At 34.6% G+C, this 17792-nt stretch overlaps 1 protein-coding gene across 2 annotated transcripts in view; it reads left to right on the top strand.

Annotated features, from left to right (window-relative positions):
* Window positions 1-667: 667 nt before the first annotated feature.
* The window catches only part of LOC125050779 (eEF1A lysine and N-terminal methyltransferase homolog), a 368946-nt gene continuing 351821 nt past the window's right edge, over window positions 668-17792 (top strand). Inside the window, exons 1-9 of one of the 2 annotated variants that reach the window (XM_047650775.1) lie at window positions 673-901; window positions 973-1531; window positions 1838-1978; window positions 4329-4447; window positions 7066-7246; window positions 7790-7967; window positions 9836-10135; window positions 10804-10932; window positions 11326-11635. In XM_047650775.1, the coding sequence (XP_047506731.1) occupies window positions 810-901; window positions 973-1531; window positions 1838-1978; window positions 4329-4447; window positions 7066-7246; window positions 7790-7967; window positions 9836-10135; window positions 10804-10932; window positions 11326-11600 (1974 nt within the window). In that variant the 5' untranslated portion in view covers window positions 673-809 and the 3' untranslated portion in view covers window positions 11601-11635. Of the gene's footprint in view, window positions 902-972; window positions 1532-1837; window positions 1979-4328; window positions 4448-7065; window positions 7247-7789; window positions 7968-9835; window positions 10136-10803; window positions 10933-11325; window positions 11636-17792 lie in introns of those variants that run through there. The other variant, XM_047650777.1, reaches the window with a different exon arrangement.

Raw genomic sequence — 17792 nt, 5'->3', positions numbered from 1 at the left:
TTGAACCGCGCCTTCTTCACAGGGATTCTTTACTACGTACTTCGCTCACCCCAGTGAGCTGCTGTCCTGCACTTCAGGCGAATGACGACCCCGCGGCGGCCCAAACCCGAGGTCCCGGGAAAAGCCCTGCTGATTAATTTCCCAAATAAAACTTGTATAAACATGCATCATCGCATCGACGCGTGATTATGGCTTCATAGCGGCGTGTCCTCTACACATTCTGTATTAACGACTTAACGTAATCTTGTAGTAGCTTATCTATAACATATACAACTTGTTTTAAAAAAAATCTCACGTTGAAAGAAAATAATTGAATTATTTGAAAACTTTCGGATGGCAACACAGTCATTGAATTTCTTAGGTTAGTATGGTTTATTGTCTTGATACTTCATGCAATTACTCATTTTTATTTCTATTATTTATTTTTTCCGAATAGTTAACAGGTATAATAGCCTAAGCATTTAGAAATCTTCATAATCAATGTGAGAGACAGTGATAACAGCAATGACTCTGATGAATCTATGCATATTGATTTTTTCGATTCTGATTTTGATTATTCCGAATTTGCCGCGCTTTTTCGTTATCTTCTTTCATTTGCCTGACTCTATCTGTCAAGTATTAATTCAATTACCTTTAATTCAAAACTCAATTGTCATTTGTCACTCATGTGTAGTCTTTCTAGTCTGTGACAATAACATTTTAAAACACTATTTTGTATGGAATATGCATTAAAGTATTTACTAATGATTATTTCTTGCTTTCGTTTAATACCCTACCTCGTATTATATCTCCATCTTTAAATTACAATAATGAACCTTCTTCCAAAAAGCCATAAAGAATTTAGTGATAAAGATTATTGGAATAAGTTTTTCAAAAAACGTGGAAACAAAGCTTTTGAATGGTAGGTTAACTTTAGATTTGCACATCTTACAAGTTAATTCCATGTATGTGACTAAATAAAATATTTTGCAGGTACGGGGAATATTTAGAACTATGTACATACTTACATAAATACATTAAACAGACGGACAAAATATTAATCCCTGGCTGTGGTAATTCTAGTCTTAGTGCTGATCTTTATGATGTTGGATTGAAACAAATAACAAACATAGATGTCTCAGAAGTTGTAATTAGGCAAATGAAGGCTAAAAATGTGGGAAGATCAGAAATGACCTTTACCTGTATGGATGCTATGAAAACAACATTTGAAGATGATGAATTTAATGTGGTACTTGATAAAGGTACATTGGATGCTTTAATGCCAGATGAATCTGAAGACACTATAGAAAACATTGATAATTATTTTAAAGAGATGAAGAGAATATTAAAAACAGGTGGAAGATTTATATGTATATCTCTTCTTCAGAGTCATATTTTAAAGAAACTAGTTGATGTATTTTCTGATAAATCATGGATGTTTAGAGTTGTTAGATGTCATGAAGCTGAGCAGAAAAATATTGAAAATGGTGATGGAACAACATTGCCAGTGTTTGTAGTTATTGCTACTAAGTTCAAACTGATGCCAAACTTGGTTTGTTCTTTTTTTACATTAATCTACCTAAGTTCATATAACTTTTCTTTCTTAGCAAGATCTTTATAGGTTTGAAATTACTGGTAACCATATAGCACTCAAGGTATTACTTACCTATAGAGTGTTTGTTATTGAATGAGTCCAGGAAATTGTATGTTAATATAAAGATTTTTCTACAAAAAAACATAATAGGAAAAACTTTTACTCTAAAAATCTAAAGATATGCTTTATTACAGAATGTGCTATATATACACTCAAAAACACATTTTATGAAGAGATCATTATTTGTTTTGTTCATATTTTCAGCTTTTAGAAGTATGTTTAGCTGGTGAAAAAATGATAAGACTAAAATCGCCAGAAGAGTTACTTAGTTGTGTGAAGTCTGCTCAAGACACTGCATTTATCACAAACAGCTTGGGGAAATCACGCCTCGATGAGGATGATGAGGTAAAGTGGAATTTAATTAAACATGATTATAGATAGCCCATAGATAAATAGTAGTAGCATATATACTGATTTGGTTTCAATCAAATAAAATTAAAAAGGCATACAATTCTAAAAAATAACAATACCTTGCTCACTTCATAACTTACAAGCCTTATATTATAATGGCGCTTCTAAACGGGCCATGTTTTGCTGCAATTGATGGCTGCAACACTGTGGCCGGCAACATTGCAAACAATAGCAGCCACACTATGCAATAATGCAGTAATGTCCCGGCCATATAGCCAAACATGTTTTGTATAGCCACATATGGCTGATGTTGCTCCGATGGGTGGCCGGACGATCGCTGGTCTATCGAATTCAACTGCAATATTGCACTGCCAGTTCTATTGTTGTTTCAGTCACTCTCTTTGTTATGGCACAGTGTATCCTTTTTTACGCGACATGAAGTTTGCTATGAGTGAAGTGTGCCTGTTGCTATATTCTGTGTTTTGCGATCAGCTGCATTTTGACGTTAAATTAAATATTAATTAAAATTTAGGCTACTACGTAAAAATGACTGCTACGTGGTCTAACGAAAAAATTACTGATTTCATTAATGAAGTACATTTATTCCCTGAGTTGTGGGATATAAAAACCGGCATAAACAATGATAGGAATGCTAAAAAAGATGCATGGAATGAAATCGCTGAAAAGTTTGGCATAACAAGCAACGAGGCTTACAAAAAAAAAAAAAATATTTTTGGTCCAATTTCGTTTAAAAGAAAGTCTAATTAATAAAGAATAATTTATTATCAAGGCTTATTTCAAGACTCAAATTGTCTACAGTTTCACGCCTATTTAAGTAAGGTCGAATCCACAATCTCTTCTTTTTCTGTTTCTTTTTTAAAACAATATAAGCTGCTGCGATCAGTGTGATTTCGTCAGCCATTGTTGCCGGTTTGTGTGGCCCGTTTAGGAGTCTGCATCATGGGCCATACTATTGCAGACATATTGCAACACATGGCCCAGCCATAGATTGTTCGGCCATCAGCTGCATTAAAATATTTTTGTAATGGCCGGGAAATTAGTTGCCAACAGTGCAGCCATCAATTGCAGCAAAACATGGCCCGTTTAGAAGCGCCATAATATACAGATAAATGAACATAACTACATAGTCAGTATCAAAATTCTGTCATAAATGGAAATAATGATAGAAACAAAAGTACTGATCAGTTTTTAATGAGTGATATATCAATTTATAGTACATTAATTAAGGAATAGAAATAGCATAAAATTATTTGAAATGACCTCCCTTATTTTTAATACAGGCCCTTAAGCGCCGCGGCCAGACGTCTATCACAGCACGCACCATATTGATGTCGATTTCAGAGTCGGATTTCGGCTAATTTTTATGGGGTTTATCATAGACCTTCCTCTAACACCTGCCAAATATTAAGGTCCGGACTAAGGGAAGGCCAATACTAATGTCTTATTAAGTCAATGTTTTGAGGCTCAAACCAGGCTTGAGTGGTCTTGGCTTTGTGTGCAGGTACAAATTCTTGCTGAACTGCCCCTTTTCGCAAAAATGAACCTCAGTTGGCCTGTAATAGGACACTCCCAACCAGACCATTACTTATGGTGGATGATGTCCATGTTGCACCCTCGGAACTTTATTTCCAGCTTCTTCACAACTCCTAGCGTACACTCTGTATGCTAGGGCTAGTTCTTTTCTTGTCCTTAACACTGGAGACTTCATTGTACCTATCAATAGTACGGTACACAAACCTAAGCGTTGTATTAAAAATTTTGAGCAACTTGAAAATGGTACTCAGCGAGTGCCCATAGCGGTGCAGCGCAATAACAGCTATTCAGTTTTCTTTCAATGTCCACTCCATCGTGAAAAATTACGAAAAGAGATTGTTTTTTGTTTTAAAACAAAAGTCAAACATTCAAAAATAGAAAGCAATAATTTTTTTTCATAAAATCATGTTCGAAATTTAAAAATAATGTGCCAGTGACAGAACTTTGGGACCAACTACGTATTTTGTCTATTAAAAACTTTTGAAGGCATAAATATTATGTATTAAAGGCTAGGTTTTGTTAAATCTAATTGAATAAATCATTTATGCTATCTATATGCTGACTCTTATGATTTAATAGAATATAAAATATGGTAGAAACCAGAGAGGGAACAGAGATAAAGTATATTTATATGTTTAGCCAGTAGGAAAAGCTTAGGTCACTTATGTATATTTCTTTGAAAAAGCATGGCAACTAACCAGTTTTGTAACTTTTCTTTATGTTTATGATTTATGAAATGCTGACAGGATTTCTTTAAACAATTGAAGATGTAGGTTTTTCATTTTGACAGGTGTCCCTTGACCTTATGATGCCTGGGGAAGATACTCCCCGCTACACTCTGTATGTTGTAGATAAGAAAAAATCGCAAGCTGTTAACAAATATGCTGTATTTATCGTGCCGCAGGGAAGGTAAAATATTTGATTAAGAAATGCAAATTTATTGTGGTAAATAATATACCAGACCAGATATTGTTTGTAAAATCTGCATATCATGTTTATAATATCTTAATTATTATTGATCTTATCATACTTGGTTAACCCAATTTATAATGAAAGCAATAACTTATTTCAGTGAATATTACATTATCATAATTAATTTGTCTTACATTTTGTATCATCTATAATTAGAATATGAATATAGCTGTTTATTAACGTCCAGAAGGATCTTCATAATATTTACTAACACGCTTCTTTGGATACGTGCCCGTTATTCGGTGTTGAAAAGAACAAAAAGATATAGAGTGTATAACTTAAATAAAAAAATCATATTTTTTAAGGCTATTTCATGTTGAATATTATCTTAATATTAAAATGCCATACTCGCAAATACATACTATGAACTACAATGTTTAAAGTTAAAGATAAATTCGAATTTATTATTAATAATCTATAAAGCCTTGACACACAAGTCCGGCAAAAGTTTAGGTATAAGACAAGTCGGTTTGAATCCCAGGCACTACCACGGTATAAACATGTCCATCGTGATTACATTGCGTGTGGCTCAACCAATTCTAAAACCTTTTTATATAGAAAACAGATATGTATCTGACATATATATGATAACCTTTATATTAAATTAGTTTTAACATTAGCGACTGCACAGTTTCTGTAGTATGCGTGCCACGCCTTAATTTTGGGCCAATCGTAGTCGCTGCGGAGGTGTATTCCATCATTATATTGTACACTGCAACAAACACAACATTTGGTCTAAAAGATTTGGAAAGTGCACTGTTTTGTGAGGAATATTTTAGTGTTTTTTTGATATTTTGATAATTTTATATAGATACTACTTTAAATAAGGTAAGGGTTCCGAATATTCGAAAAAACAGTATATTCTTTTAATTTTTCATTATATAATGATTAAAGTTGTTTTTGATTTATGCGATTACTACATATTTAAAGAAAACTTAGTGAGAATTTAAAATATTATTATGTTTGCGTTAAATATGTTATCAAATAATTCAGAAAATCCATAGTTTTACTTAGTATCCGTTTCAGAAATATTTATTAAATTATTCAGTTAAACTGTTACGTAACAGATTTTGGGAGGGGGCTCCTTTTGTACAACGTTACGATGCGGGGCGGGGATTGAATTACGCGTTATTTTTAATATTATTTTCGACTTTCCAGTACTTTACACCACATAATGGTAACTTTTAGGTATAAAGAGTCACTAGGTGATCACGAAACGTTTTACTATACTTGGGTACAGTATTGTATTTTGGTACAGAAAAACGTTACGGCGCGTTACATGGGGGGAGGGGTCAATAATCTCCAAAAATTACGTGACGTAAAACTTGAACGCTTCCTTTGTCATTAAGTAGTCGTGTGGCTATTGAATATATATGAATTCTAGAATTTGACAAGCTATAGATTTTGTCGACATGGAATAACTAAAACTGTTTTATCATATTTTTGAATCGTTCTTTATTATTACATTGGGCAATCCTACGCACTCTGCGCGTTAAATTTAGACCAAAACATATACAGTTCGCTAATAAAGTTGTTTACCTGTTCTGTATAAATGTTTTTGCCAATATGGTGTTAAGCGCAAAATTTCGATGTTTATGCAAATATATAAAAATAAATCAGTGGCGCTACAACCTTTAGGTCTTGGCCTCAGATTTCTGAATCTGTTTCATGATCATTTTTAAATCTAATAGGGCAAGCTGATCAGCCTCCAGTGCCTGACACACGCCGTCGACTTTTTGGGTCTAAGATATGTCGGTTTCCTGACAATGTTTTCCTTCACTGTTCGAGCAAATGTTAATTGCGCACATAGAAAGAAAGTCCATTGGTGCACAGCCGGCGATCGAACCTACGACCTCAGGTATGAGAGTCGCACGCTGAAGCCACTCGGTTCTTTTGTATTTTTGTCACTTTGTCATTTATGTAAACATCATAATTATTTTGTGCACGCCAACCGCACTTATAATCCTGACACAAGTTTGGTTCTAGTTTGTGTAACTTCTTATTTTTATGTGTATAAATTTATTTATTCATAAAAATACATACAGCCAATGCAACAATAGAAATAGAAATTAAAATATAAAGATAGATGTAATTTTAAATAGACAGGAAGGACTGTTTAAAGTCATAGGTGTCAATTTTAAGACAAAATTCTCTTACATTATTTCGCGATATCAGATCAGAACAAATACACAGGAAATTAATAAATCATTTCCAAGCAATCCATTGGAATAATGTACCGTTTTTTACGTTTATTAAAATAAAAGTTATTCACCAATATTTAAGGTGAGAGCAAATAAAATCAATCAAAATACGTTTATTCAGTTTAGATGCGTCTTAGAGCATGCTTATGAATGTCAAAAACGTTTACAATATTCTCGAAAGAGCAAGACTACGCCATCCGTTCGCAAAACTACCAGGAGGCCTTGTTCCGATAAGAACGGGCAAGAAACTAAGCAAGTTTTACCCTCCACATTACAATTTTTCAAAGGAAAATGTCATAAACCACAACGTCATTCAAGTCCACAAATATTTAAGAAACCACCTTTTAATTCCAGAGAGTCGGAGTGGTTGTTCGGTACACCAACAGGACGCAGGCAATTGCAGGATTCGGCGCGTTTTAGTAGACTCGTCGTAGCTGTGTTGAGAAGAGGACACCATTTTGAAAGTCTCGACGCTGTGAAAGAGGAATTAGCTCAGTCCGCGAAGATGCTCACACCAAACGGACTTAGTGGTCAGGTAGGAAGAGTTTAGGAATTGTGCAAGTCATCCTCTGTTTTATGTTTGAAGCGGTTTTACATTTTTTGAGTAGTTTTTTTTTCTAATAGGCTATTTGGTGATTAGCCTTTTGTGCCCAACACAAGCTGTCGACTGTTTTCGCGTCGGGCACATGAAAGTCCATTGGTGCACAGCTAGGGTTGGAACCTACGTCTCAGAGATGAGCTGACGGCAAAGCAAAATACGAAATTCCACCCGTATCACCTCGATGTCCGTCTTTCCACAACTAAGCGTTTTTAAGACAGTTTTTTATTTATTTCCTAACCATTTCAACTTAGGGTCCTTTAAGAAAAGACCGCACCAATTCTTAAAAGACCGGCACCGCACTCGCGAGCCCTTTGGCATTGAGAATGCGGTATCACTTAAGATCAGGTGAGCTAACAGCCCGTTTGTCCCGTTAGATTAAATAAAATTAAATGTAACCATAATTGTAGAAAAGGTTACAAATATTTAGGTCTTCTTACTTTTTTAAATAATATATTAAGTTCGTATTTGGCGTTTCAGATTCCGTTTCTCTCGTTAGGTAGTGACGTCGGTCGTCGTGTGAAAGTTTATGAAGGCAGTTCGAAGGTGTCGGGAGAGTTTGTGGTGGAGGAAGTGGATGTGGGTGAAGATACCTTCAAAAGACTTATATTTTTGGATAACCAATTTCTTGTTCAGTCAGAGGCGAAGCTTAAAACAGGTACAATTACTATATCAACACAATGACATTTCTATTCATTCATAACGCCCGCCGTCCACTGCCAGCAACGGACCCATTACGGACACCGCTATACTCGTAAGGGGGCGTCCATAAATTACCTGAGGCGTTTTTTTAAATTTTCTGTGACTCTCTCCTCCTCTGGTGAGATGTCGTGAGATTTTATTCAACCCCCTCCCCCAGCCCCCAATCTCACGTGAGATTTTTCAAAATGTGGGTTTCTTACGTAAACGCGTTGGATTGTTATTGTAAAAAGAAAAAAAAACGACTAAAACAAAATATGTGAAATGTTGAGCGTTTAGGTAGGTATGGAGTTAGCGGGAAGTTGCAGAGATGGCCTTTAGGGTCAACCGTTTTCCTAATATTTTTTTTTTCAATCAGAAAAAAAATTGCGTGATATTTCCCGAGACCCCCCCCCCCTCTCCAATGTAAGATTAAATGAGATTTGACTCGACCCCCTCCCCCCCTCCCCCCCTTAAACACCTCACGTAATTTATGGACGCCCCCTAACGATGATTTTCATACAATTTCATTTCCGTGGGAAACTTGGTCAACTCGCTAACCTCATATGTGACTCTTTCAACTCGCTCTCTCCGCTTTGGTGGAAGCACATGAATGAAAATCATCGTTACGAGTATAGCGGAGTCCGTAATGGGTCCGTTCCGCTCGCAGTGGAAGGCGGGCATAACTCCGAGCTAATTGAACACTTACACCTTACGTTACTAAGGAAGCGTTACATTTACTTGATTAAAGCCTATTTCGGAGCGATATAAGCACTAGGTCAAATTTCATTCTAGAACGTTAATCAAATTTAAATCTAGTTTCAAGAACTGTCAACCCATTTTTTCTGCATGAAGTTTGACATATTTGACAGCGCTCTAGACGAGATTGTGACTTCAGGTACGAATTAGATGTGACCTAAGTGTTGGATTTTGCCAACACTACAAACTCCTCTTGTAACAGTTTCTCAGAAGATCTGCCGAAGCTATCGTACCAGTGCCGTTAAATTATTGTTTATTATGGATCAAAATTCTCGTAACCATCATTCATTAAATAATAAAATTTTATTAAATAACAAATTTGTCATACCAATAAACCATTTTGAACATACGGAATTCATAGTTTGCATTAGAATAAATTCGAAAGTATTCTCTCAGACAGGAAATATATTACTTGTACACATGCTCTTTTTGCAGATATTTTCAATTGGCAACATTTGAACTAGGAAATTTGAGATTAGTTAAAAGAGAATAAATACTTACCTAGGGGCTTCATAGCCTAGCGGTCTTATTAAGTGGCAGCTAGGTGAGGGGTACCGGGTTCGATTCTCGGTTCGAGGGCAAGTTTTAATTTAATTTAAATTTGTTCTCGGCCTTTGGGAGGGTTGTGCGGTACCGGGCGAGTGCCTAAACCGTACATGGAGGACACGGTCGAATTTCTATAGACTAGCACGAATTATATAAAAAAATCCTATACTTGACGCTGGCTAATGCACAAACCGTGCCAGAGCCATAAAAAAAAAATAAAAAAAGTACTTACCTATATATCTTTACTTTGGCACGATTCAAATTTAAACAAAGCGTTAAGGGATAAGGGCGTTAAGATATAAGCGCGTCATAAATTAATAATAATTATATTTACTTTTGGATTTGCATTAATCATGGTTAGATAATATTTTATTAAGATTTACATACATATTACATATATATTCTGAATTTAATTTGACATCAACACTGCTTCTTAATTATGTTTCTTTAAAATTATAATACCTTTTATAAGTTTAAATTAATTTGATAAATGAATATTTATTATTTCAATATATTTGTCATGTTTGAAATATTTTTTTTCAGTTAAAAAGAAGAATAAAACAAAGCAAGTGATTGATTTTGGTCATATATCACAATACCATTCCTTTATGTGTGCATGTTTGCACCTGACTCCGGCAACAGATATAGCCATAATAGGTCTAGGTGGAGGCGGTCTATGTATGTTTCTCAAAAAATGCTACCCAAAAATGAAAATCACTGCAGTGGACTTGGACCCAGCTATGTTGGAAGTGGCCAAAAATCAGTTTGAGTTGGAAGTAGATGAGCGATTGAGTGTGCAAATTAAAGATGGTTTGGATTTCTTGAAGGAAGAGGCTGACATATGTAAGTAATTTATAAACCATTTTTACATAGTGTATTACAAATAGCAGATGAGTCATCTTTGTCTATACTGCTTAGTGTAGAAATGCTTGAAAAAATGAGAAATAATTTCCTTTGCATCCTTCTCTCCAATAAGGGAGTGTTCAAGTATTACGTAACGAATTTTGGAAGGGGGGGGGGGGGCCTTTGGTAAAACGTTACGATGCGGGGCGGGGATTGAATTACGCGTTATTGTTAAAAAAAACGACTTTCCAGTACTTTACACCACATAATGGTAACTTTTAGGTATAAAGAGTCCCTAGGTGGTCACGAAACGTTTTATTATTATGTACAGAAAAACGTTACGGCGCGTTACGGGGGGGGGGGGGGGGGGGACGGACACGTAATAACTGCATGAACGTTCCCTAAGCTACTTATGGCATCATGAAACTAAATAGTGAATACTGTGTACAATAAATATATCATGGTTTAAGAGGTTTAATTTGTACATTTCATTTCTTTATTTATTTAGTTAAAAGAATTACTATTAAAAAACAAAAAACCAGTATTATTATATCATCATACCCATTATATACATTAAATAAGTAATAATTATTGGATTAAAATAACTATAAAACTGGTATATAGCCCATTGTTTGTAATCTTTTTAATTAAAGATTTTTCAGTTCCAGGCCGCCAGTATAGCTGCGTGATGTTTGATGTAGACAGCAAGGATCGAACTCTGGGTCTCTCATGTCCACCGCAACAGTTTCTGCAGGACGAAGCACTGAGTCACGTCGAGAGGATACTTACGAATGACGGTATAACTTTATTTTAAGATGTTTTAGAAAATATAATTTTTGTTTTAAGATAAATAGCATGTATTTTTGAAGTTATACTTCTTTAGGTGCGTTATGAAAAATTGATGAGTGAAATTTTACGATGCGCGCGCACCGTGACACAAAATTAATAGAATGAAGTTTATTTATTTAATTTTTCAAATGTAAACTGAACTTTATTGACTATAATGACTACTTTTCCAGTCTTTGATTATTTAATTGTAATTAATTATTTGCATGCAATCAAAAACTATTTTTAATAATGCCAAAGAAGTATACGCACCCTTTTTTTAAAAACTAAAATATCAGTTTTATGATTATATTATGTATTTACTAATTTAACCATGAAGTAATATTAAAAAAAACATTTTCTAGGTCACTTTATCCTCAACTTAGTGTGTCGAGATAAAAGTCTTCAGGAGAAAACGATTGAAACGCTAAAGCGGCATTTTAAGCACATAGCGTCGGTTAAACTGTATGAAGAAGTTAATGAAATAATTTTTGCTACAAATAGCAATATGCCTTATAATATTGAAGTTTTAGAACAAGCTGCTAAAAATTTAAACGCAACTGCGCGGAAAAATAATTTAGTTAAAATAAAATGTGTTGATTTAAAAGACTTTTTGCAAGCTGTTACTATTGAATCATAGATGTATATATATTTTAATAAAGTTATTAAGTTATATAGTTTTTTTTATTAAGTAGTAAAGGTATGCATTGGTTCTACCTCTTTCTCGTAATGAGCACATGTTAGACATTTCAACGTTAAATAAGTTATGCAAAATAGTGATATATTTTTGATTTGTTGATAAGGTTTAAAAATTAGGAAGACCCTTTTAGCGTGCACTTCATCCCAGAGGTCGTGCTTTCGAATCACGGTTGTGCGCCAATGTGGAACGTATTACGTAGTTCTAGTACCGCTACAATCTCTACATTTTGAGGAGGCTGGCATACCTCTGACTCAAAAAAAATAAATAATGGCATTTGTCAAGACACAGAACTGCAATAATATAAGTATCTATGTACGTGTATGTGTATTACGAAATATATAAGAGATTGATTCCTTGGTTCGAATAGGTGAATAAAAGTTTAAAAATTTGCTATAATTTCATCTTAGACCAAAACAAGTATATTAAGCAATTCTTATAGACAACTATTTTGGTAGATCGACTCGTTTCTTGGCAATTTTTTCGACATAATGAAACTTTAATTAACCATTTCATAAATATGTGTGAAACCTTGTGTAAAATAGTTATGATTTAATGATTATTTATCTACTAATAACTAATATAGGTAAAGCTAAGGTTTTAACTTTAAAATATCTACTTTCTATTCAAATATATGCTATGGTGTCTAAATGAAACAACAAAAATAAAATAAAACGCATTTAATGCCATTTCTTTGTATTCGCTCACTCGACTAGTGTCCATGATCAATTTACTTTATTGTCCCAAGCGGCATTACAAAACAATTCAACAACTATCATTAGGCTCCCTAATTTATCACAATTGGCACCTACACAGCTCTAACATTCATACAAATAATATACAATAATTTAACAATAATTACATCCACATTGAAATAAATTACAATAGCCAAATAGCATAGAAACATGATTATATAAGTCCTAAAACACTTTTTTAAGGATATTTTTTAAACTTTTCTTCTTTTTACCGTTTTCACTATACTGTGGTCCGTTTTGTGAAATATCTGTGGATTCTGACCACAGACTACCAGTAGGCGACTCAGAAGCAGCCTTTTTACCTATTTTCCCGTTAAAAATAGGCTCAATAGTCCTCATAATGGGACTAGGAGTACTTCGGAGACTTTGTCTGTTTAAAGTTTTTAGGAAAGCGGGAGACGAGAGTCGCCTCGTTTTCAGAGTCTTGTTCTTCAAATTGTTGAAGAAAGACCCGTTGGTTTTTGGTAACTCTTTTTTATTTACATCAATAAAATCTACTGGTTCTGGTATGGGCGCGAAATATTCGTTTGCGTCTAACGCTATTGGATTCTCGTCTAGCTTTCTGATTTCATCTTGATTTGTGTTAATGTTTGTATTTAATTCTATGTGTTGTTGATACACTGATGGTTTTCGTCGCCTGTTCTTCTTGGCTACTTGCCATTCTCCATGGTTATGTTCTATTTCTACATCTTCGGTAGACTGTCTTGCAATTTGGAATGCCTCCTCACTTGGCCGCCTTTTCTTCGCAGCAGGAGTTGCATGTCCACTCACACCTTCCACAGATCGCCTTCTTAATTTCTCCTGTCTTTTCTTTATCTTTTTCGGTACATGCAATATGACTGGTTCTGGCTTTTGTTTTTGTAACAGATAATAAATGATTCCTATAACTATTAAAACTTGGAAAACTATAAATTTAAAGAACGTTACGTTTCCGAACCAGCTATCTCGATCTTCCATAAGTAGTTCCATATTTATGGCCATTTTAGCTAGTTGCTCTTGCAAGTTGCTCATTTGCTCTATGTACTTTTGTTCCCGTTCGTTGCTTTTCTTTCTTTCTTCTGTCATCTGTACCAATGTTTTCTCGAAAGATTTCTGCATTTCTTCAACCTGTTTCTTATATCGCCTGCTCAACTCTTCTAGATACTGCCCAGAGAGAGACATGTTACGCTCGAGCGTCTGAAATAAGAAAAATATTTGTCATATATATTATACACTAGATATGTATATGGTTTCACTATTTGGCTTCGATTAAATATATTGTCAAAGAACAATGCATTTAATACGCTGGAATGAAAAAAAGGGTGCGTGTACTTATGTACGCGCGTAAGAAGTTATACTTCTTTGGCATTATTAAAAATAGTTTTTGATTGCATGCAAATAATTAATTACAATTAAATAATCAAAGACTGGAAAAGGAGTCATTAAAGTCAATAAAGTTCAGTTTACATTTGAAAAATTAATTAAATAAATATTTATTATTATTCTCTTACATTAAACAAATAGAACACTATTTATCTTTAAAACATTTTTATTTCATTATACTATTTATTTTTAAGTGACTCTAATGTCTTCATCAGAATTTCGGTTTGTAATTTTAAATTAATCATTACTTGGTTGTGCATCTACGAGGCTTCTCCAAAACTACTTGCTTTCTGCAACAAATAAGAGAATATTAATTTAAGCTCTGTCCATGCAAAACTTAAAAATTTTTTATAATTCATATTATAAATTTTTTAACACATTTATATTAATATAATTATATAAATGTGTTAATAATATAATTTGTAGCACATGCTACAGACCTGGATAGCAACTTTCTTTTATTCTATTTAGAGATAGAGATAATTTAAATATAATACCGGTGTCTTCCTTGTAGGTTTCTTTGGAGTTGTTTGGGGATTCTTGTTGTTCAGTTCGACATGATTTTCTTTAACCTTTCTTTAATCCTACAAAATAATGAAATTGTTAAGTTATGTTGTCACTGTTGTGCACACCTTTGTTTGGCTTTTTTAGTATTCAAGTTATGTCAAAACTGATTTATTACCTTGTCATTGTTGGCTTTTGGGATATCAATTGTTTCCAAAATGATTTTATTTGTAATATCCTGAAATATATAAATAACATCTATTAATTTAAGTATCATGGTGAGTGGTTCGCACTCAGGTATTAAGGTGTATTATACCCACTGTCCATTATAAGTGGGAATGGGCTCACTTCTGGCTGGACAGAGTTTCGGTACTACAAGTGCAACATGGATGTTTTGAGGTATTACAATATCTCTAACTACCTGTAGGGGAATAAAGTACTGTTGTGAGCATATGCCTATGCTTGAAAGGTTGAACCTTGAACATTACCATACATCATATTTATAATTAACATTCCTACCTCGACACCATCACAATCAAATTCATTGAAATCTACTTCAAACCGTTGCGGTATCATCTCTGCCATATCCATTGTGTCTCGAGAAGGTGATGGTGGCTTTGTTCCACCTCCAGTTTTAGATGTTTCACGGCGATAAGATGACAACTCTTTTTTTGTATTCAATTTAGTGCACTTCCACTGATTCATCAATTGTTTTTTGTCTCTTGTCCTTATATTTGCTAGATTAAATCTGAAAAATTACATGTTTTGATTAAATAATGTGGTAATTTTTTTGAGATGCAGGTACTTATTAAAATGTTTACTTCTCTGTTATATCGCTCCAAGCCTTCATTTTCTCCTTATTAGTATTCGTGCTTAAATCTTTGTTCTCAATTATTGATATATAGAATATTTCTAAAACGTTGCTGTAACAAACGCAACAAACATAAGCAATGAATAATGGTTCATGTTTCAGTTTTAATCAACAATAATACTCGATAATACCTACGGATAGTTAACCTCAATTGTATTGAAGCACTCAGGAAGGTTGGCACAGTTTTTTCACAAATATTTTATCATATTAATTAGTTTTGATTTAGATATTAAATTTAAATCACTTCTGATTATAATTCAGACGCACATATAAAATTCGCACTTGTATAATGAAAATAACTAGATACATAGATAATCTTTTATTTTAAACAATAATTCAAACTCCTATATTTGTTTAAAAGGTAAATGTCAATGTCAGATGTCAATTGTCATGGATATTCAAAATTCTTGTTAAGCTGCTAAGCTAAGAAATAGAATATGCGTGAAGTTAGCTTATATTCTATTTCTTTTGTAGATTGCGCACGCTATAATCACACTCCGAATTTTGTGTCATAGGTGCGCGCGCATCGTAAAATTTCACTCTCATCAAATTTTCATAACGCGCCTAAAGAAGTATAACTTCAAAAAGACAGGTGAGTGCATAACGTTGCAATTCGACTGAATAAGTTTGTATGCATTAGGGAAGTTGCAATCCGTAGCCGTATCAAATATTTCGATCGAGGACTTCTCTGGTTGAGACAAAACCGAGAATCGAGTAGGTAAAGTTTGTACCCGGCACAGCTTTAAATCTGATTTGAAATATATAACTCATACTCTTAAATTCAATTTTAATTTAATTCAAACTATTATATTAAAAACTAATAATAAACACCTACCTTAACCCTATTTGACAGCCGCAGAAACACAGATTCCTTCTGTATCGTCGATTGTGCTTGGTTCTGATTAACAGTATTCTGACTGCCTGGTTGCGGGTCTACAGCCATCTGATCAAAATAAATATATAAAGATGTCACCGTCAATAGAAACTACGGGTTCACTTATATCCTCAGCATTATTTGACGAATCTTTGGTTTTTTCTATCAATATTTCCGGTTTACTGTATTTCGTATCTGTTTTCAATATATCCTGTTTCTCTGCTTCTGCAGTTTCAACTTTGCTATCGGGTAATATGTCTTCTTGGGAAACTAGCACTACCGTGTCTTCAACTACCACATTAGATTCATCTTTATTATCATCTTTTTTATCTTCTTTTATATCTATAGGAGTACTATCATTCTTTTCTTCAGGTACTGTAGGTTTCTCTTCTAATGTCAATGTTTTTTCATCATCTTTGTCACTGACTGTGTTTACTGCAATTAATTTGACATCTTGTTCGCTGTTGGTTTCACTATGATTTTGAGGCGATTCGTCGACGGTTATATTTGTGGTAACATTTAATTCAGACTCAAAACTCGTATTCAGAACGACCTTCTTTTCTTTAATAGCGAGAATGTTACACAACGCGGCCAAATATTTTGGCGGAAATAAAGCGTTCATGTATGCTACACGCTCCTCACTAAATTCTATAGTCTTTGTACTTTTAAAATCTAAACCGAACTTCTGACATATGCCGGTACACTTTAAAGTATCTCTAAGGAATACAGTTCGCACTAAATTTGTTAATTTGTCCGAGCTACAACTAAGAAGTTCATACACATCACTGTAAAGAATGTCACTACAGTTATCACACACTATAATATGGCTTGGAGAGCAACACCGTTTGTACACTTTGTCTGATAATGTATCGTTTTGTTCATTCAGGTCAGCACCCGCAACACTCTCAAAAGAGCTCCAGCACTAAGGCTGTGTCAGGGACTGCGCTTGATTTGTGTTAAAAAAACACATCTTTCGGGACAGCGCCCGTTGTACTCATAAAAGAGCACCAGCACTAAGGCTGTCAGGACTATGCCTGATATGTGTTAAAAAAACACATCTTTCAAGTCAGCACCCGTAACACTCTCAAAAGAAGTCCAGCACTAAGGCTGTGTCAGGGACTGCGCCTGTTTAATATTCATTCAGGTCAGCACCCGTAACACTCTCAAAAGAGCTCCAGCACTAAGGCTGTGTCAGGGACTGCGCCTGATTAATGTTCATTCAGGTCAGCACCCGTAACACTCTCAAAAGAGCTCCAGCACTAAGGCTGTGTCAGGGACTGCGCTTGATTTGTCTTAAAAAACACATCTTTCGGGACAGCGCCCGTTGTACTCATAAAAGAGCACCAGCACTAAGGCTGTCAGGACTATGCCTGATATGTGTTAAAAAAACACATCTTTCAAGTCAGCACCCGTAACACTCTCAAAAGAGCTCTAGCACTAAGGCTGTGTCAGGGACTGCGCCTGATTAATGTTCATTCAGGTCAGCACCCGCAACACTCTCAAAAGAGCTCCAGCACTAAGGCTGTGTCAGGGACTGCGCTTGATTTGTGTTAAAAAAACACATCTTTCGGGACAGCGCCCGTTGTACTCATAAAAGAGCACCAGCACTAAGGCTGTGTCAGGGACTGCGCCTGATTAATGTTCATTCAGGTCAGCACCCGTAACACTCTCAAAAGAGCTCCAGCACTAAGGCTGTGTCAGGGACTGCGCTTGATTTGTGTTAAAAAAACACATCTTTCGGGACAGCGCCCGTTGTACTCATAAAAGAG

Source organism: Pieris napi, chromosome 7 (assembly GCF_905475465.1).
Source record: "Pieris napi chromosome 7, ilPieNapi1.2, whole genome shotgun sequence".
Classification (NCBI taxonomy): domain Eukaryota; kingdom Metazoa; phylum Arthropoda; class Insecta; order Lepidoptera; family Pieridae; genus Pieris; species Pieris napi.
The sequence above is the reverse complement of the archived record's forward strand: the minus strand, read 5'-3'. Positions and strand labels throughout refer to the sequence as shown.